The sequence below is a fragment of the Rattus norvegicus genome, chromosome 9, assembly GCF_021556685.1.
Source record: "Rattus norvegicus strain SHRSP/BbbUtx chromosome 9, alternate assembly SHRSP_T2T, whole genome shotgun sequence".
Classification (NCBI taxonomy): domain Eukaryota; kingdom Metazoa; phylum Chordata; class Mammalia; order Rodentia; family Muridae; genus Rattus; species Rattus norvegicus.
The window spans coordinates 61,253,000-61,274,647 of record NC_141542.1 but is presented as its reverse complement, the minus strand read 5'-3'; the positions used below and the strand labels follow the sequence as shown (position 1 = coordinate 61,274,647).

At 38.1% G+C, this 21,648-nt stretch overlaps 1 protein-coding gene across 7 annotated transcripts in view; it reads right to left on the bottom strand.

Annotated features, from left to right (window-relative positions):
* Positions 1 to 21,648, bottom strand: part of Tpp2 (tripeptidyl peptidase 2) — an 85,068-nt gene that overhangs the window by 42,273 nt on the left and 21,147 nt on the right. For all 7 annotated transcript variants that reach the window (XR_015628947.1, XR_015628945.1, XR_015628948.1 and 4 more), the window contains 8 exon segments: positions 13,263 to 13,358; positions 11,479 to 11,583; positions 9,389 to 9,513; positions 7,865 to 8,028; positions 6,216 to 6,370; positions 5,227 to 5,303; positions 2,538 to 2,665; positions 1,161 to 1,260 (listed from right to left, as the gene is read on the bottom strand). Coding sequence is in view for 2 of the 7 variants with exons in the window: in XM_087567831.1 (XP_087423957.1) it covers positions 1,161 to 1,260; positions 2,538 to 2,665; positions 5,227 to 5,303; positions 6,216 to 6,370; positions 7,865 to 8,028; positions 9,389 to 9,513; positions 11,479 to 11,583; positions 13,263 to 13,358 (950 nt within the window). In the remaining 5 variants the exon portion in view is untranslated.

Below are 21,648 nucleotides of genomic sequence, written 5' to 3'. Positions count from 1 at the left end.
AAACTCCTCAAATTTTCTACAGCAAATGACATTTGCCAAGGCTAGCTTAAATAAGTTCTTAATACTGTTTTTATTTTAACTATAATTTCATTTTAAATTTCAACCTAAAACTTGTAATCTAGAAATCAGATTTAAATGTAATTTAGTAATTTTTACATTAACTGAACATAAACTTTTTGTATTGCTGAACATACAGGCTTTGTGAACAGGATTTCTTTTTAAAAAAATTTAAAAATTTTTATTACTTTTAAGTGCGTGCGTGCGTGCGTGCGTGCGTGCGTGTGTGTGTTGGTCGGGCAGGGTATCAGGTTCTCTGATGAGTTGTAGCGAGTTGTGAGCTGACCGACATAGGTGTGGGAAACTGAACTCAGGTCTTCTGTAAGAGTTCTTGCTATGTCTTTTTAGTTGCTGAGCCATCTCTTCAGCCCATACTTCAGATTCTCATCTATAGCTATTGTTACTGGCATCAGATGTATGGAGTAGAGCAGCCTATGATGACGGTACCACACAGACTTTCCTTATACATCAGAGATTAGTTTAGTGTAGTAAATTAGTTCTAAACCAAACATGCTCATCTTTGACTCCATGCACTCCTCCACATAGAACTTCTTCCTATATATCTTAACATTCAGTGAATTCTTCAAAACTGTGACCTCCTCTAGAATAGGTTTAACCAACCAATCTTACTCCTATTGACCCACCATCTGACAATGTCAGTTGCTGAATCAAAATCAAAATTCTTCTAAATCATTTCCAAAGAAATAAAGAGATAAATTAAAATGGACTTCCTTTTTTAATCAGGTGTCAGTACCCAGAGGTCCTAATGAGGTAGTATTAAAATTAACTTATATAATCTCTTAATAAAAAAAAAGTTCCTAGAATCAGACACAAATAGTGCAGATGTTAAAAACAAAAACAAAACTTGTCAGCTTTTTGCTTATAGATCTCACCCAAAATGCTCAAAGTAGTTTACAACTTGAAAATGAACATAGGATCTGTTACCATGAGCAGTTGTGAAAGCACATTTGTTTTACCAAAGTTTAAACATCAAAATTTGCTCAAAACAAGGCTATCAATATTTTTTATCTACTAGCCACTCTCCCAACAGTGTAACGTCTAATCAAGTACATGCATTACTTCCAATAATTGCTTGTGCTTACCTTGGGCCTCTAGAAGACCATGTATATTGATTTGCAGGTAGTTTCTCTCTCAGTGAATACTCTGCAACCATCATATCAGGAGAAACATAAGCTCCAACACCTATTAGGATGGATTTTGCCATTAACAAAGGGGAACACAATTCATCTCATGCATCCTAATTTTTTCCCAGTGGAATACACTATGCTTAATATGTACATTAGCACTGTCTCTCTTGTAAAAATGTTAAGAGAAACCATTTACTACAGAAACAAAGGAAGTTTATGTTATACTATGTACACTGCTTTTATACATATAAAAATAACTTCAAGGATTAGCATGTGCATTAAAAAATTGCCAAAAAGTGTGTAGATAATTCTGTTAAACCTCTTTTGTAGGATGATGTAATTATATAGGTGAGGGCTAGCACAAGTTAGATCAAGGCCATGATTGGACAGTAAAAGGCAGGGACAAAGTTTTTGTAGGGAGGAAGAGAAGGAGAAAGAATCAAAATGGAAACAGAGAAGGACAACCCAGATCCAGGTGGTCCTGAATTGCCAAGGTAGCTGGGATGGATGTCTACAGACAGACTATCTTATCTAGGTGGGCGGTTTATATCCTTATCAATTGGTTGTGAGTGTATCGTGTGGATGTACTGTACACTGAGTATTTAACACATAAATCTGGTTTTTGGGTTACAGTCTGTTGACTCCTGATATTACCGGGTATCTGGGACCAGAGTTCCCAGCTGGCCAGGGTGACTAGCAATGGGAGCGGAGAGACCACTGGGGCCAGAAGATAGCTAGGCTAACGTGGTGTGGTGCCACACTGAAGCCAGCCACCGCTGAGATAAATTAAGGTTAGTTCTATATGGCCCTACAGTGCAAGAACTAATGCCAGGAAGCCACTGCCTGGGTCTGAGAGTACCAGGGGTCCAGCATGCAGCAGTGACATGCAGGAAGCAGTCGTGCCCTTTTTTAATTAAACCGCACTCTTCCTAAATTACAATAAATTCTGGGTAACACAGTTCTTCAGATTTTCCTAGGAACACATTTAAGGTATATGTGAAGGTATGTTCAACCCGTGGCTCACAGGACACACGCAGCCCACAAAACTGTAAGCTTACTTAAACCATTATGAAGGTTTGTTTATGTAACTTGACTCTATAGATGAAAACTTCCTGTCACAATGACTGAAAGTACCTGAGCCTTCAGTGTTTCATATACAGGATAAGACATAATAATCAATTTAACAGTGGTTTACTGTTTGATTTATAGACTTTTGGATACAGGGTGTCTCTAGTATCATGGGCTAACCTCAAACTTGTGCTTTCCTTCTTTAGTCTCTTGTTTTGCTTGTATTTAAACAAATCTATTTCTGAAATTGTAGAGCTTACTAACCTATCACGCTGGAAGTAGTTCCTCCTGGACAACCCACTGTAGAAAGGCATGGACCATTATTTCCAGCACTTGAAACATAAATTGTATTATGTTTCCATACTGCTTCATTAATTACTTCACAAATTCTCCTGCAAAAGAGAGAGAGAGAGGAAGAGAGAGAGAGAGAGAGAAGGGAAGAGAGAATTGCTTTGAGCAAATACAACTTCCATATTTAATTTATAACCAAACAAATAACATTGATTCCAAGCCATGTAACTGACAACAGCTTTATATGAGGAGATGTGTATCAGGTACATTCAGTTATGTGATTACCTATACATGGACAAGTAGGTTCTTAGTAGGACACAATGCTATTACAACTGCTATACCCAAGTTGAGCTTCATGAAAGTGGAAAATCAGATTAAATGGAAGAATAACATAAGATATAGCCTGGGTGATGGTGCACACCTTTAGTTCCAGCCCTCCAAAGGCAGTAAGAAAAGTAGCTTTATGAATTCGAGTTCGATATGGTTTACATAGAGACACCAGGCCACCCCAGGGTAAATAGTGGGACCCAGCCTCAAAAGAAGCAAGTAAGCAAACAAACAAAACCTAATGTGGGAAAACAAACAAACAAATCAAAAAGCCCCTAAACCTACAGAGCACTAAAATATTAACAGGGCTTGTGAAGTGTTAACATTGAGAGAAAAATGAAACTGAACAAAAGAAAACAAAACAAGTGACTCCTGCATGCACTTGACTTTTGACTAGATTACTTGACTAAAAAAGCTAGCTAGTATCTTTAGTGACAAGTTACATGGCAGGTGGGATAGGGAGAGACCAATAGAAAACCTAAGAAATTTAAAATCTAAGAAATCTAGTTAAAGATTGACAACAAACAAGAGAGTTTACTGGCATTATTGTTAAGGGAGATGTTAGATGAATGAAGAAATTGGAGATTATAAATCATCCAGCTCTAAAGGGCCTTGCAAAACCCAATGTGTAACGTCTAACAAGAAGTACAAGTTTAATTATCAACACACAGCAGTGGGCTAAACCCGACTTTGACTCCAGCTCCAGTGAACTTACTCCCTCTTCTGAGCTCCAGACACGCCATGCACAACTGAAACACACACACACACACACACACACACACACACACAGAGAGAGAGAGAGAGAGAGGGAGAGGGAGAGGGAGAGGGAGAGAGAGAGAGAGAGAGAGAGGATGAGAATGTAAGTATAACTGGCAAAGGAGAAAAAAATCACTCAGCTGAAAAAGATAGAGTTGACAAGGGTTAAAAGTGCACTACAAAAAGAAATGGTGAAAATTGGGAGGGACTAAATCACAAGGGCAATAAAGAATCCCAATTACCTACCAAAAAAAAAAAGTGAATCATTTGTTAACAATAAACAACAGCCTCTAGGTTGTTAAAGCTTCCCTTTTCATAGGACCTTAAATATAGCTTTACATACTTGGTGCTGTGAGTGATACAGACACTGATCACTAAGTAAATGCTCTAAATATTTCAGATACATATAAAGGAAAAGAGCTAAGGTATATCAAGTTAAGGCCAACACCGTACTTGGAAGAAAGGATGTGGATGACATATGCAACAGTTTCCTCTGAGGTCGAAATGTTTCATGCTGAAGTGAAGCTCCTCCTTATGCAGGAAGGTAAACAATTCAAAAAGGTTCCTTCAGGAAGTTCCTAAACCTGACTAAATTCACTAGCCCCTCCTTGCCAAAGTCAGCAACGAAAGCTGGGAGTTTCTCTAAGAAGAATGAAGTTAAACTGCTATGAAGATACTCAAAAAAGCTAGACTGCAAAGTACACTCTGAGACCAGAACAGCTGCTTGGGCTAAGCAGAAACCAGCCAATGCACCTGAAAGAGGTTTACACCAACCAAGGCACCTGGAAAGGACATTTCAAACCTGTTAAGCTGCCTGCAGACTATGGAGTATGGTCCCAATTCCCAGCCTTTTTGAGTTTCACCCATGCTAGAGTGGGCTTTGGTGCTGTAGCTGTCTTTGAGCATTTCTGATCCTGTAAATACCCTCTCACCCATACTCCTATAAATAACACCAATTAAACTCACTGGTTCACTCAAAGGTAGACTTTGATGATGTCTGAATTTTGGTCTTATGTTTGCCATCTTCCGAGGAAACATTTTGTCACACAACAAAATTTTAAGAAAGAAGGGGATGCAGGACAGAAAGTGGCACAGACTGAAGAGACAGGACAGCTTAACAAGTGGAGCCAGCATGTGTCACAACAGAAAGGTTTGTAGGTAAGGTCAAGTCACTAAAGGGATAACAAGGAGCATATCTGGGCATTTGTCAGGTAAGGACCACTGAGAAATCCCAGGACCTCTGTGAATGAACTATTTTGGTGATGGATGGCCCAACAAATCCAACTTGTCTGGAAGGGAAAGAAAATGTAGAACAATGACCAATGCCAGAGGGCCTGGAAGGTTTTGAGTCTCAGAACCACACTATGGAGGAGTGACTGTGCTTGGAATAGTCTAGCAAAGTGCAATGATGAGACCTGGCATCAAAGACATGACATGGGAGTGAGAATCTGACCTACAAAACACAACTTTCTGCTGATCAGGGTTATATTTTATTGTAATTTCGGCTCACATACGTACATCATTTGATCATCTTCATTAATTAAGTCTATGATGTAACAACTGCCAAAAAAAAACTTACCCAGAATTTGGCCAATGAGTTGCTTCTCCATAACTGTAGTTGACAAGATCACACTTATGATTTATAACTTCTATCATCTATTAAAAGATTAAGAATCTGGTTTAGGAAGACATTTTTAGAAACAGATTAACCAGGAAGTAAAGTTTATAATCCTATAGTGTCTAGACTAATCAAAAGATAGCAGGGAAACAAATTCAGTAACCTGCCAGTTAAAAGTGAAACTATTCTTTTTAGAATGGAAGAACCATAAATGAAAATGGGTAGAAGCAATACAATGACTCAGATTAGATTTTAAAGGTACTTAAGTTATATGACATACAAACATACAGAATATTAAATTTACTAAGGCCTTTCTTTAATTTTCTTTTAGAGTATTGGGTCAAGTTTTATATATATATATATGTATATATGTATATATATATATATATATATATATATATATATATATATTTTTTTTTTTTTTGGTTCTTTTTTTCGGAGCTGGGGACCGAACCCAGGGCCTTGCGCTTCCTAGGTTAAGCGCTCTACCACTGAGCTAAATCCCCAGCCCCAAGTTATATATTTTTTAAAATTATCTTAAAAAAGTTTGCTAAGAGATTTAGTACAATGAGTATGAAGTATTTTTTTTCTATAAAGACTTTAAATCAAGAAACTTTTTCCCGGCGATTTCAAACTTTAAATTTTTCTGTTGCTCTTTTGAGACAGTGCTTTCTTAGCTGTCCTTAAACTCACTGCTGATCTGACTAGCTTCAAACTCAGAGATCCACCTGTCTTTCCTTCCCGAGTGCTGGCATTAAGACAAGCACCACCACCACCTAGCAGCTTTAAAAATGTTACGATGAATTAATCAGCATTGGTTTGTTTCTAAAAACACAGCTCTGCACATCAAAATACTGTTAAATAAAGTCTTGAAAAACCAGCAGCATTTTATAAACATGTTTCTAATCCCCTAAATTATTCATCTGTATCAAGAACTCCTAGACACTTACAGCTCTGATGAGGCCTGTGCCTGTTTCCATGGTGCTTAGCCTTGTATCACCAATCTTAATGGATAGAATTTGAGCACCAGGAGCAACTCCATTCCGTTCAGGCTCTTCTGGAAAATGCCCAGCAGCTATACTCGCTACATGGGTTCCATGAGCTCCTATAGACAGAAATGCTTTGTGAATAAGATGACAAAAAATGCCATCACATGTGAAAATTTTAACCATTTCAACATTTGTATGACAAAATAATTTAATAAAAATATAACCTGATTATATATATCTAATGTTATCTCAAATATATTCATGTAAGTCAAACAAAATAAATTTCAATTACATATTTATTTTTTTCCTCTACCCTGATAAAACTCTGTAGTAAGGAAAAAAAACATAAGCCACAGAAGACAGCAAGTATTTGTAATGCATAAAATTCACAAGTTAACATGTTATTCAAAGTATATTAAAAACTCTTTCAAATACAATAAAGTAAGACATAAGTGGAGATACCCTGTCCACCAAGAAAAATGGGTGAAACATGTAAAAAGGCATCCCACAAAAAGGATGTCCACAAGGCATACAAAAGATGAAAACATGTTTTGCTTCAGGCGTCATCTTAGAATTACAAATTACTGTCACAATGAAGTGTATCTATGTACTTTGCACCATAACCAAAGTGTTAAAGGTTGACAATAGTTCAGAACATACCACGTACTGTTATCGTTCAAGAAGTCTGAACAGAGGCATACTTAGGAATTTAGCCAGTCTCACTTTAGTTAGTCTCATATAAAAACTAAGTTTATGCCATTTATATAATTAGAAAAAGGATAAATCATGTGGAAACTGAAACTATTTTATCACTTGTGATGCAACACAAACAGCTCCATATGGTCCAAAAACTGTAGTAATGAAAATCAAGATTTAGAGAATGAAATTAAGGTTATTGGTTTTTCTAATGTTAGCACACAAAATAATAAATTTCATCATTCTTGTATATGTCTACCATATTTTAATTATATTGTGTCCTCATTATCTTTTTTTGACCTCCCACATCTCTGGTCTTTCTTCTTAACACAGTCATAACTTACTGCACTCTCCTTTCTCCTCACCTGCCCAATACTAAAGGTCTGAGCATAAAAACACCCAAGCCTATCTCCAACCCACAGTATTATTCAGCATGCTCTTGCACTATATAAAAAATTTTATGATGGATATACTTTCACTAAAACTCATGTATTTGGCATTTTGTATATACTATTTTTGATTACATAACACTTTACATCATAAGTATGCAGAATCTGTCTTGGACAGTTACCTAGTAGTACAAATATCTAGTAGCCAATTTTTAAAAAATTTACATAGACAACTATAGTGATATTCTTTTTATATAAGTATCTACAGTTAGGGGTGAATTTTTCAAAGATTAATATTTGCAAGTAAAATCATTTCACATTTATTCATGGATTTTCAGATGTTGTTTTGTTTTTATTTATGAACTACTTCTACAGGGTGTATAATTTAAAAAAAAAAAATCTAGGCTTGGTCCTTCAATAAAAATTTCTATAATGAATTCACTAGAGCTGCACTCTGTGTGCTGCAGGAATTTATCCTTCAGCCACTACATGACTATCTCTCACTAGTAAATTTGAGACAGGTACCTCCACTGGTCACAATGGAGAGCAGGTTTCCATCATCATAAATATTAACAGAGTAATTCAGCATCTCAGCTGTGCCAAAAGAACCATATTCTTGAGCCTCTTTGTAGTTTCTCAATACAGTAGATTTACCCAAGTCCCCATTTTCATTCGAATCAACACAGGCTCTGTTGAGAAGGAGAAATAGGCATTAAAATTTATCCTTCCAGTCCTCTTTCTAAAGATCACACAATACAGTTTCTCAGTCACCTTCTCATTACTTACTTCTCCCACAGATCCCTTTGTTCCACAGAGTAAGCAGTTAGGCTTAGGTTACAAGTTTCCCAGAAGTCAATGCTAAAACCACACACAAGGACACTGATGGTCACAGATGGTATGGAAAATCATCTGGGCAAATACTAAAGCTGGGTTTGGAGTGTAGACTAGTTTTAGGATGATTAAAACATGATCTTACTTCCTGCTACCATTTTTAGTGCTGCCATTGTGAATCCAGCAGCCTTTCGAGCTGTCTGACACCAGATAACTAAAAACTTTAACCTTAACTCACATAGAGCAGTAGGAAGACATTTTTTAAACAAAATAAAATTTCCACCTAATTTTATGGTTTTCTTCCTCCCTGCTCTTGACCCATTTTATTACTTTTTTAAAAATTTATTTATTTATTATATGTAAGTACACTGTAGCTGTCTTCAGACACATCAGAAGAGGGCATCAGATCTCATTACAGATGGCTGTGAGCCACCATGTGGTTGCTGGGATTTGAACTCAGGACCTCTGGAAGAGCAATCAGTGCTCTTAACCACTAAGCCATCTCTCCAGCCCTTATTACTGTTAAAAATTAAAAGATACATACTTAAACACATTATCAGACTGTTTAAATGAATCTAAAAGTCACAGGTGAAATACATGTTATATAAATATCAACACTTTTTGTACGTTTGTATGGGCATGTTTGGGTGATTACTGACCATTTTGCTACACAGTCCCAAATGGACTGATATTCACTAAGCAACTTGTGGCTACCCACCTGCCTAGCCTACCAAGTAGTAAGGTTGCACATACGAATCATTTTGTCTAACTCAAAACTGAACATTTAATTATTGTGTTATTTGGTCAAGTTAACTTAGCTATTCTATCTCTATTTAAAACATCTAAGTCCAAATAAATTTTCTTTTTCACGTGCTCAACATGTTTTTAGTAAATGTCCTGTAATATTTGTGGTTACTTTCCAAATTGTCCAGTTTTAACAAGGAACATTTCTACATATATCTCAGTGATCAATCTGCCAAAAGGTGGCTAATGAAGCAAGTTTTTGAAAAAAATAGGTAAGTATAATGTTTACTGTGAAAAATACTAAGTTCAAAAAGCCTTTCCTCAACTAACAAACACTGATATGGCTTTCACATAGTACTGCTAAGTGATATGGTTATATAAATCAGAACTCTGTATAGCTCTGAGGGTTTAAAGTTCTTCAGGGTAGATAAAAACATTTTTAATAAAGAAGATCTTTAGAATACTTGAGATTACCTCCAGGTCTCACCATCATGCCACACCAAGCAGTCATACACAGGGCCTGGATCACTATACTTTTTCTCAAAAGAATTAAGTAATTCCACTTGACTCTGCAACTCTTCCTTGATTAGTTTATTGGCCTATTAGTCAGAAAACAGATTAGTATTAGATAAAACTCTGAATACCTGAAAGTTGTATTAACATATGACAAAAGACAGTGTTGAACAAATAGAAAAAAAAATCACTTCTCTTTGGGAAAATAAGGAAACAAAATGTTTCTGCAGTGTTGGAGACTGAATCTTGGGTGTTGGACATGTAAGGCAAGTGCTCTACCACTAAGTTACAATTCTACTTTTGATTAAGAAATGTATATATTCATAATAAAAACAATTCAAAACCTTTTTATTTGTTACTTATTTGCATGCCTGGATTGTTCAAAGTTGCTGCAATTAACACACTATTTTCACAATATAGACAAAATATTTTCTATAAGTGAGTCCACATATATAGTATATTTCATGAAAGTCCCTTGAATGCACTCTCAAGGTTTAACACATTTTTCAATGCAAAGTCCCTAAATCAGCAGTGTCTACCTCTGATATCATGAGTAGCTGTTATCATACTGTGAGACCAAAATTATAAATTATGTTTTCATTGACTATTTCTAGTACTTTGTATGCCATACTAAACTTAAGGTCATTTTATTCTAGAATTATACATTTCTGGAGGGAAAACCAGGAAAGGGGATAACATTTGAAATGTAAATAAAGAAAATATGCACTAAGAGAAAAAAGATTAACTGTTAAAAAAATTATAGCTATTCAAATTATAGTATGACAACTGCTAGTGTTGTTTAAAATATAGTTTTGAAAATTATGAGAATAACCTGAGAATACTGATTTACTGTCCCCGAATCTCAGAAGAAAATCCTGGAAAGCTGAAAACACCGAGAAGCTTGTTTGTTTTTTCAGTGTTGTAGATTGTAACATTGTCGCAGATAAACATATCTTGGTTTTTCTTTTTAAACAAAAAGCATAAAACCAAAAAAAAAAAAAAATATCTAAAAGGACATTATTTTCTTTCATCTATAAACTACTTTAAAAATTAATGGAGGGTGGAGGGTAAAGTAGACCTAGGTTTACTTCCTTCCCAGCATCCACATGGTAGCTCCTAGCTATCTAATTTAATTTCTAGGGGATGTACTACCCTCTTCAGGCCCCTGAGAGTACCATGCACACATGGTGTAGGCCAACACTCATACATATAAAACAAAATAAATAAAATCTTTAAAACAACATTAGTGGGTACATTTATATAGCTATGGTGGGAATATAAACTGGCTTATGGTCTTTGAAAACTACATTATGGTCTATGAAAAGCTACAGCCAACAATATTTAAAATGAGTATTTTCTTTTTTAAAAGATTTATTTTGATTTTATGTATATAGCTTTATATGTATATATGTGCACCACCTGCATGCCTGATGCTTGTAGAGGCCAGAATACATTGGATCTCCTAGGAATAGATTAACAGACTAATTTTTGGGTATTCCTCAAGTGCAGCAAGTGTTCTTAACTGCAGTGCAATCTCTAACTTCTAAAATAACATCATTCAAAATAGTCAAAATAAAAACGCCAAAGCCTGCACCTATGTGCAAGATGAACAAACTGTAGTATACCTATAAAAATAAAATAAACTGTAATACCCAGGCCACACAAGATATCCTAACATTCTTGGCAAAAGAAACTGTGTTAACGCTTTGTATGGTTCCATTTACAAACTTCAAAAAGAAAAATCATTCTATACTGTTAGAAACCAGAATCATGATTATTTCAAGGAGGACAACTGAGATGATGGCTAAGAAGATGTACAGAGGAATTTCTATATTAGCTAGTAGAAAAGACTTTATGACCGTGTTTTAAAACATTCCTAAATACATATGTAAATTGGTGAGGTATAAATAATAATGTCAGAACTGGTAACTTTAACCCACAGAGAAAAAAACTGTCAAGGGATGAACCCTATGAAAATGCAGTCTACTGAATCCTTTAGAATACTAATATAATTCTGTGAAAAAATGTAAATAAAAGTGAGTAACACCAACTTGGGAAGAGCCATTATTGGCAATATCAAATTCTTCTTGTTTTCTACAAGCTTCTGCAAGCGCAACTCTGTGAATTGGATCCCAGATTTTTTCCTTCCGTTCTTTCTGCAGAGACAAAAAATTCACCCCACAATTAGGTAGACAAAATAATGAGGTAAACCTACATGGTTATGTTTGTGCCTTGCTAGCAACTCAAATACTACAAAGTTATTAAACAAAGGCTTACAAAACCATTTCTAGTGAAGGTAAAAGTAGTGGATTACTGAAGCTGGTTATGAGAACAAGTTTATCAAGTCATACCAAAATATTTGCATATTGTTATTCCTCAATTTATACCCACCCTTCTCTGAAATGTAGTGTGTCACATCAGGAAACAAACTAAATTCCCTGTCACTTAAAATACAAATAATGATCCTGGATCCATACAAAATTGAAAAACTGCAGATAGGTAAGTAAGGTGATGACTAAAGAAATGCTACAGCTTCACTGGGAAGGGCAGATATCCTCAATTCCTTCTGGGCATGGTGCTTCATCCTCTTTCATTGGACAGGGCTCCAAACTTCTGAAATTGGTCTTAATTAACCATTATCTCCATTCTTCATCACATAGTATCTCCTAACAAAAGTCTGCTAGATAAAAGAATCCTTTCATTAAATTAATAAACTGGACTATCCAGAAAAAAATCTACTGCAACTATATGATCCATATTCACATGCTGATATTTTCTTTACCAAAACTGACCAAGTATAATACACCAAATTAAAAATGCCATTATATCTGTGTGTTCATATTCAATCAAAGCTATGTGTATTAAAATGAGTCCTGGTTCATGGGTATCAAAGGAAGTGTACACTGTGATTAGATGACAATACCCACATATCAGGATTACTGGCAAGAATAATACTTTGTTTCACAGTTAAAGTAATGAATTCACATCAGTGATTAATGTCATAGTGTTCAGAAATGGCACTATGCAATACAATACACCATGGCAGTTCCCTTAATAAAACAGATATTTAAAACTTCAAACATTCACATCTTCAAAAGAAGTTCCACTGAATTAAAACTCTTTATAGCAGACTCCTAACCACACTTAGCTCTTCTTTAACTAAAGTCTTATCTGATCTATGTGTATGTATGTGTGTCTGTGCTATTTTTTGTGCACTATATGCATGGTGGTGTCCATAGAAGACAAAAGAGGGCATAAGATCCCCTGGAACTTGAGTTACAGGTGGTTATGAGTCATCTGATGTGCACATTGGGAACTAAACCACGGTTTGATGCAAAGACAGTAAGACCTCTAAACTGCAAGGCTATTTCTCCATTGTGTGCAAGCATGTGTGTTCCTTTCTTTTTTATTTTTTTTTGCATGTGTGTTTCTTATACACATACTTCAACAGCTTTAGATCTGATTAACAGAATAATACTAAATGATGAAAAACTTGGAGCAAAAAGACTAGGCAATATGAAAACAAAAATAGAGGTCTATACTTTAAGACCTTCAAAAACCCTAAAGCTCAGTTACATCATCTACCCACCCACACCCGCTTCAAGACAGAAGCTTGAGAGCTTTAGTTTAGTGTTGTTTTGATCTTCCTTAAACTAACTAGTCCATGTACCCAAGACTAAGAATAACCACTTTAAGAAAAAAACATACTCAAGAACAGTCTTTCAAAGTTCAATACCCTCAAAGACTCAAGACCTCATGAGAGTATCATTTTTCTTCAATTAGGAATCCAATCTAAGCATACACAATTGCAAGTTAATACTGGGTTTGTCATTACCTGTATCCTTTCCTTGAGAGCCTTTGGATAGAAGTCATAACCATTTTTAATGCCAATATGATATTTTCCTGAAGGATTTGTCCAGTTTGCAGGAATCTGTAGGTAAAACAAATTGTCCACTCATTTTCCAATGCCAATGACATACCACTGTGAGAACAAACTACCTCGTATCTAATCTACTGGCTCACACTGGGTAAACAGGTTTATCTATTTGAAAAATACTTTTAATATTCTAAGTGGTCACTTAAGTGTCACTATGGTTTCATAGACTATAAAGTCCTTTGAAAAGGTATTATGCCATTAGACCACAATGATTATTTCACAGTTCTTTAGATTGCTGATATCTCATTTCTCCTTTCACCACACTAGTGCAAATTACATAGCAAGAGGAAGAGCGATGCTCAGGACTTTCTCCACAGTCTGACTTCCTACTTAAGAGTAGGAGTGGCATTCTTCTACAATAGCAACATATACATAATACACAGATATAAAACAACCCTTTGACTCCTTGTAGACAAAGCACTATAAAATCACATTAATTTCAGATAAGATCTGCAACACTCTCAAATTATCTCATAGCATTTAAAAATAGGTTTTAGCAGAAAGATGAAACTAAATTACTTATACAAACAATAGGAAGGTAAAAATTGGAATCTAGTTCCATGAAAACCAAAAAATTGAGTTCAAAGGATATGAGATTTTAAATCAGATAAATATGGCTATTATTCTAAACCATTAGTGGGGCAGAGGAGATACAATTATTTCCTTCTGTGTACAAGGGAAAAATATTCCATAATCCAAGCCTTATGACTTTATTTGGGGGTGGGGGTGTGCATGTATGTGGTCTAATATTTTTGGAAGCAAAAACAGCTACAAAACTCAGTTTAAGAAAAGGTGATGCACCAAAGCAAGCAAGCACTCCAAAGAAGAGGGGAGATTGGGCTGTCTCAAAAGTGAAGTGGCAAACCATGACATTATTGCTAATGCTAAGAAGGGAGGGCTGACAGGAGTTCCCTGAGAGGTTCTACCAGCACCTGACCAACACAGATAGAGATACTCATAGCCAACCATAGGACTGAGCCTGGTCACTCAAATTGGAAGGGGATTGCAACCCCATTGGAAGAACAGTATCAACTAAACAGACCACCCAGAGTAGCTCCAGATACATATACCAGAGGATGGCCTTATCTGGCATCAGCGGGAGGGGAGGCCCTTGGTCCTGTGGAGGCTTGATACTCCATGGTAGAGGGATACTAGAGTGGTGAGGTGGAGAGTTGGGGAGTGGGTGGAGGCCCTCCCTCATGGAGGTAAAGGGAAGGTGGAGAGAGGGATTGGGATGGGGGAGTTGTGGAGGGGTAACTGGGAAAGGGGATATCATTTAAAATGTATACAAATAAAATGATTAATAATAATAAAAAATAAAAAAGTGAGTTGGCAGCACTGTAGTTCTAATATATATGCCTTAGAGAAGTTTCTACAAATATTTATGAGGTGGGTGGAATATTCATGGGGGTAAAGAGATAAATCATGGAAACACAAAACCAGAAAATAAGTGAAATAATGAAACTAGGGTCTTTTGAGGATGCTGGCCCTTCATAGTGCATGCATAGAAAAATACCTTGCACCTTAGTTTCTGATATACTGAAAACCTATCACAGTGGGAACAACTAATCTGTCAGCAGCTTCAAGGTCATTTAACCACAATAAAGCATTATAAAAATTCAAATACCAACATACACTCACAGTTTCTTGGTTAACTCCCTTTGAGACTGGCTCAAATGTTCATGACTGTTCTCATGTTCTCTGTCAGTTGATACCTCTCCAGGATTAAGATCATCTGTTTGTTACTTAGAGCTTAATGTGTCATGAAAACTAGGATTTGCAATAGACAGGCAGACTGCTCAAAGAACCTCACCATGGTTTATAGGCTGTTTAGCAATACCACTCATATCTATCTTCTACCAAACAGTGAAGCTAGGAGACATAATCCTATGATTCATATGAATAAAAGCAATAAGCACCAACCAATTTAAAATTTCAAAATCCATTCCTATTCATTTTAATTATATATATATATATATAAAAACCTGTTATCCATGTACTAAATACAAGGTTGAATTACTAATAACTCACACCTGGCTGGCTTACACTTTTAATTCCACATTTGAAAGCAGAGGTAGGTGGATCTCTGTAGTGAGCCACATTGGATTTGGGCCTGGCCGCTTTGTAACTGTATGGCCACAGTTAAGAAGCCATGGGATTATTGGACAGAGGCCTCTCCCATGTATTTACGGCACAGGAAGAAAAGACCAAGTAGTAAACACCCTTGTCTCCACTGCATGACCTCTGCTGAGCCCGGCTGATGCATGTGGAACCGACACACCTGGACCACACCTGGGTGGTAGTCAATTTACTTCTGCCTTTTGCTTCCTCAGCCTTTATCCTTGAGATTTAGGCTGATCTTCTCGGATTTCTCCCTAATTAATTCAGGTCTCTTAGTCGGTCTTTTGTCACCGAAGTCAGAGCCAGGTAGTCAGGAGCCAGGGTTTCCCACTGTGCTTCCCAGATATTTTCTACCTGGAGACTTGGGTACATAAGTGGTGAATAAAGCTACAGGAGACTCTCCTGCTCTTCCTCCTTCCTCTTTCTCTCTGACTCTCTTCCTCTCCTCCTCTCCTGGCTTGACACGATAACCTCTGTGTGTGTGTGTGTGTGTGTGTGTGTGTGTGTGTGTGTGTGTGTGTGTGTGTGTGTGTGTGTGTGTGTGTGTGTGTTTTCTTTCATCCCGCAGGCTTTCGCCGTGTCGGTGCAGGCACCAGGCGCCGACAGATCTCTGTGAATTTGAGGCCAGCCTGATTTACATGAGTTCCAGAACAGCCAGGGCTATGTACACAGAGACACTTTTTTAAAAAACAAGGGGAAAAAAAAAAGAAAAAGAAAAAGAAATACAGAATCCTCACGTGTTTCACTTGTATAGTATTCCATGTTCCATAGGAATTATTTCTCAGGTAGAAAACTTTTGGGTGAAAATTTCATACAATTAGGTGTATGAAAATTATTAGAGGCCTATGTTTTAACTAAAATTTTCTGTATCGATTGGCTGTCTAAATCCCATCCATGTTCTTCAGAAAACATGTTCTTGATAGTCTTGTAGTGCTCTTGACATAACAAAGAAGTGTTGCCACAAATTGCCACTATCAGGCAACAAAAATACCCACTGTACATGAACCTTTGCAAGCTCTGCCTCGGGACAACTTCAAAATATTCAAAAGGCCCTGAAATGCTAACAAAGAAAAACTCTCAAGCCATTAGACATGTTTAATCACACTAGCTAGCATATATATGACACAATGAAAATAATCCAGTTACCGATTTACATTTAACTATAAATAAAACAACAACAAAAAAAGTTCAGGGTCCAGAATCACATACATCTCAAAATTTATGACTATATGTTTTCCTTAAAGATAGTTATAAAAATTATACAAAAAAATTAAAGTCATGCTATCTAAACGTAGGCAGTTATGGAATGTCATTTGATGTATTTAGTACACATTTTGAAGTTACATACTGTCGGGGACCAGACTGCCGGACTAGGCAAAGCTAGAGCCCTGCCCTGAGCAGATTCCTGAGAAAGGCTTGACCTTTTCAAAGAAAGAACAGGTTCCCAGAAGACTGTTGCCTCATTGTCTAAGGAGAATATCTTGCGGTTTAATGATTCACCTTACTTACGTCCTTGGGCACTTCCTAGTACTGCGCCCCCCCCCCCCCATGCTTCAGTCCCTGCTTCAATTCCTGCTTCAGAGCTTTAAATGCTGTACACTCCTCTCAATAAACAGACCTTGACAAGGACACTGCTTGGTCTTGCTCCTCTTTCTCGCCCGTTCTCCCGCAGGTATGGGTCCCCCTCGACCCCCATGAATAACTGGGTCCCCACTGGCGGGGGCAACATATGATATCTTTAAGAAGCAAAGGTTTACATTTTCACCGTTTTAAGAAATCTTTATAATGGTTCAAACTACATACAATAATTACAATGACTATCTTCTGTCTGTAATGTATGTCTGTGTGGGTATATGCAGTGTTGCACACATGGAGCATATGGAAGCTAAAAGTTGATGCAGAATTCCTCTATTGCTCTCCATCTTGTTTTATGAGATAGTTTGACTGAACTGAAGCTCACTGATTAGCTGACCACTGAGATCCATGGATCCTACTAATTCTACTTTCAAGTGCTGACATTAGAAGCATATATTGCCACACTTAAATATTACATAAAAGCTGGATCTCAACTCAGGTCTTCATACTCACATGGCAGACATTTCATCTCCTGAGCTATCTCCACAGGTCCCCATCTCTGTCTCTTCTTTTAAAAATAGAATATTATAACATATGTAAAGCCACTTTTCCTGGGACTCAAAATCCCTATGTCTGGAGTACATAATCCCTTTAATTACAAATTACAGTTCATTTCTGAAACTCTTAAAGATATGCTCCTAATAAATGGGACGATTTTCTCAATGAATCAAGTGTCATCATGACCTGTGATTTCAGTCTTGCCAGCTTTTATAGCAAACACATCCTTGTATACTCAGATGCTATCTGCTTCGGCTATAGTATATCTAGCCCCACCATTCTGTACATTTGCATTAGCTTTTTAAAAGATTTTTCAATATTTGAGACTATATATAAATGATTTAAAAAATGTTTAACTTAAATGTGGTAAAGTGAAAACAGCATGGTGTTCCCTTTTAAAATGCTTCTAAAATTAGAATGGGGTAGAGAAACTACTGGAAAACCAGAGGACAAAGAGAACTACTTGCAGGTGTAACTTTAATTTTTTTCAAACCTTACTTTTAATGATGATCCATCACCCTGAGCTCCTGAAAGAAATAGTGACAGTGGTGGGTCTTTCATTTGGGGGCTCGTCCGGGATCAGTGACCACCCTCGTCTCCGAAGACCCACTTGGAGGTGAGATAGCATCTGTGTCTTTGTCTGTGTCCTTGTGTTTTGTGCCGGCTAAACTCTGGGCCTGTATTTGCTCGTGAGTTCTGGAGTTCTGGTTTTTCAGTCGCTCCCATCTTGGTGTGAGAAGGAAGGCTCGTGTCTCAGGAGAGACTCGAGAGTGAGAGGCAGACGTGCCAGGGGCTCACCGATTGTGCTGCCCTGGGAGACGTCCCATCTAGGTGCTGGTGAGGATTCGGTGATTCTCCTGGATTAGAGAAGAGACCCGTCGTCCTCCCAGCTGTCTGTATTTCTTTTCCAGGGTGGTCTTTGTCTGTGTGTCTTAGGTCTTTGTTTTGTGTTACTTGTGACTTTGGTGATGGGACTCCTCTGAGTTTGACTTTAGACCACTGGACTGCTAGAGCACACAATTTGTACCGTGACAGACCTTTTGCTCCTTGGAGTGGCCGGCGTTTGATATTGGCTGGCCTCCAGAAGGCACCTTTGACTTAACCATTATTTTTGATCTGCTCTCCTTCATCTGTCTTTGGTGTTCCCTTGGGAAGGAGGAGTGAAGTAGAATCTACTCCCCTTCATCTGTCTGTGGTTGAGAAGGAAGAGTGATGTGGAATCCGCTCTCCTTCATCTGTCGTTGGTGAGCTCACGGAAGCTCCCTTCTAAATCAGTTCAGTTTTGTGGTAATCTCGCTGCAGACGCTTGTTTTTTGTTTTTGTGCGCACCTCTATTTTTTTGTCTGTTAATCTTTTGATTGTCTTTCTGTGTGACTGAATGCTATTTGTCTTCTTCGGGGGACCTCTATTTTCTGGACTCTTGTTTTCTCACCATCCCACTTGAGATGCTTGTTAGTAGCCGTTACAGGAAATACAGAATCCTACTAGAGGCCAGAAAAAAATGTTCCAGACATGGATGGAAGGCCCTCACTTCTGCCTGTTGACTTTAATACGCCTGAAGGTAGGGAGCGCCAGTTCTACCGTCAGACTCCAATGGTTGGTCTCTAAGGGGCTGAAAAAATGCCCCACCAATTTGGCTAAAGTAAGGAAAAGATATGAGGAAAAAGTTGCAGAAACTTGAAGGGTTAAGCTAAGTCGCTGAGAGAGTTACTGTAAGTTGCAGAGAAAATAAGGTTGATGTGTGGTTCAGGGTCTGTGCAAAAAGTGGACAGCACCTAATAGCTGTAGAAGAAGATGCAGACAGAGAGACTAAAAAAAGAAAGAAGACAAAAAGAGCAGAAAGCTAGGGAAGAAAAGAGACAAAAAGAAGAGGAAGCTAGAGAGCTAAAAGACAAGAGAGGAACATATACTGGCCACGGTAATTAGGGAACCTAGGAAGACGGTACCTGGCAACAGAAGAGAATTCCTGGCTAAAGATCAGTGTGCCTAATGCAAAGAAAAAGGACACTGGGTCAGGGACTGCCCCAGAGAGAACAAGAGGGGCCACTGGAGAGCCTCTCGGTCCTAGAGTGCTGGCTATGCGCAAAGATAGAAGGGAAGCCCGCCCAGTTGTTTTGTGGATACAGGGACCCAACACTCTGTGCTCCTATGCCCCAGCGGACCAGTATTCATCAAAGACCTTGGGTACAGGGGGCTACTGGCAACAAACAATACTCATGGACTACCCGGAGTACAGTGGACCTTTGTGTGGGCCGGGTAACCCACTAGTTCATGGTCATCCCTGACTGCCCCATCCCTTGCTCATGAGAAATTTGCTCTCCAAAATGGCTTTCCTGGGCTGAAATGGCTGGGTGAGGCCATGTGTATGCATGAGTAAGTGATTGCTTAGCAAGCAAACAGGGCAAAGAGACCTAGAGAGTTTAGTAGAAAGTCAAAGTGAACTTCACTGAGATAAAAGAAGAAGAAAATATGATCACAAGTATCTCCTAGTGCTTGTAGATACCTTTTCAGGGATAGAAGTTTTCCTCACCAAGCAAGAGACAGCCTCGGTAGTCATCAAGAAGATACTGGAAGAAATTTTCTCCCCGGTCTGGAGTGCCCAAGATAATCTGGTCAGACAATGGCCCTACTTTCTTGCCAAGGTAAGTCAGGGTGTGGCCAAGTATTTAGAGGTTGATTAGAAATTACATTGTATTTACAGACCTCAAAGTTCAGGACAGGCAGAGTAGATAAATAAAACTCTAAAAGAGACCCTGACCAAATTGACCATGGAGACTTGCGCAGACTGGGTGGCACTCCTTCCCTCTTGCTCTCTTCAGAGCAAGAAATATCCCTTCCAGATTCAGCCTTACCCACTTTGAGATCTTATATGGGGCCTCGGCTCCTCTGACTGTATTAGATGATGTTACTGAACCAATGATGTTACTGAACATAATGATTTGTACGCCAGGCTAAAAGACCTACAGGTGATACAGAAAGAAGTCTGGTCACAGCTGGCAGCAGCCTATGCCCCGGGGACCCCTGAGACATCTCATTAGTTCCAGGTCTGAGACTCAGCTACATACAACAACACCGAGCCCAGACACTCGAGCCTCACTGGAAAGGACCGTACCTGGTGCTGCTGACTACCCTGACAGCCATCAAGTCTCAGCCCTCACCAGCCGCGTACTAGAAGTTGGGGCTGAGAGCTGGGACCTAGAGGGACATTCAGATCTTGCAAAAGCTCCCTAGACTTGCACATCAGATAAGTGGATACATCAGAGACGTGACTGGGAGGTTGCTATAATGCTCACTTGAGGAGTGTGCTTTAGAAACAAGAATTTCATGTTTGCCCTGGGTTCCTTCGGGATAGGTGTGGGGATAGGCTTGATTTCTATTGCAAATGATGTAACACTGCATGTGTTAGTACTCCTAACACTTCTTGGAACTGTGCCTCAGGGATAACAATCTGTATAAGTTTAGAAGTTCTAAAAGACAGTCATGACCTTGCTGTGTACGTTTAGATAGTGTCCAGATTGGAATCCTGATGCTAAAGACTTAGTAAGACACAGAAGAGAGTTGAGAATTACTTAGGGCTATCTCAAGGCTAAGTCTAGGTGTTGCAAGGGCAGATACAAAGACATCTGCTGTTCCCCTGCAACACAAGGTGAATTTGGAACTGCCATTGACTTAGATATAGAAAGAATAAAAAAGACTTTTTAGCTGACCTCCAAGAATCCCTAACCTCCCTCTCAGAGGTAGTCCTTCAGAATAGAAGATTAGACCTGATATTTCTTTTAAAAAAGGAGGTCTGTGTGCTACACTAAAAGAAAGAATGTTCTATACAGACCATTCAGCAGTAATTAAAGACTCCATGAATAAACTTAGAGAAAGGTTAGACAAAAGACAGAGAGACAGAAGTGCATCAGGGATGGTTCGAGAGCTGGTTTAGTAGATCTCCTTGGATGACTACTCTGATATCCTCCCTTATGGGACCCTTTTTAGTTTTGCTTTCTGCTTCTGATTATAGGTCCATGTGTGTTAAAGAAAC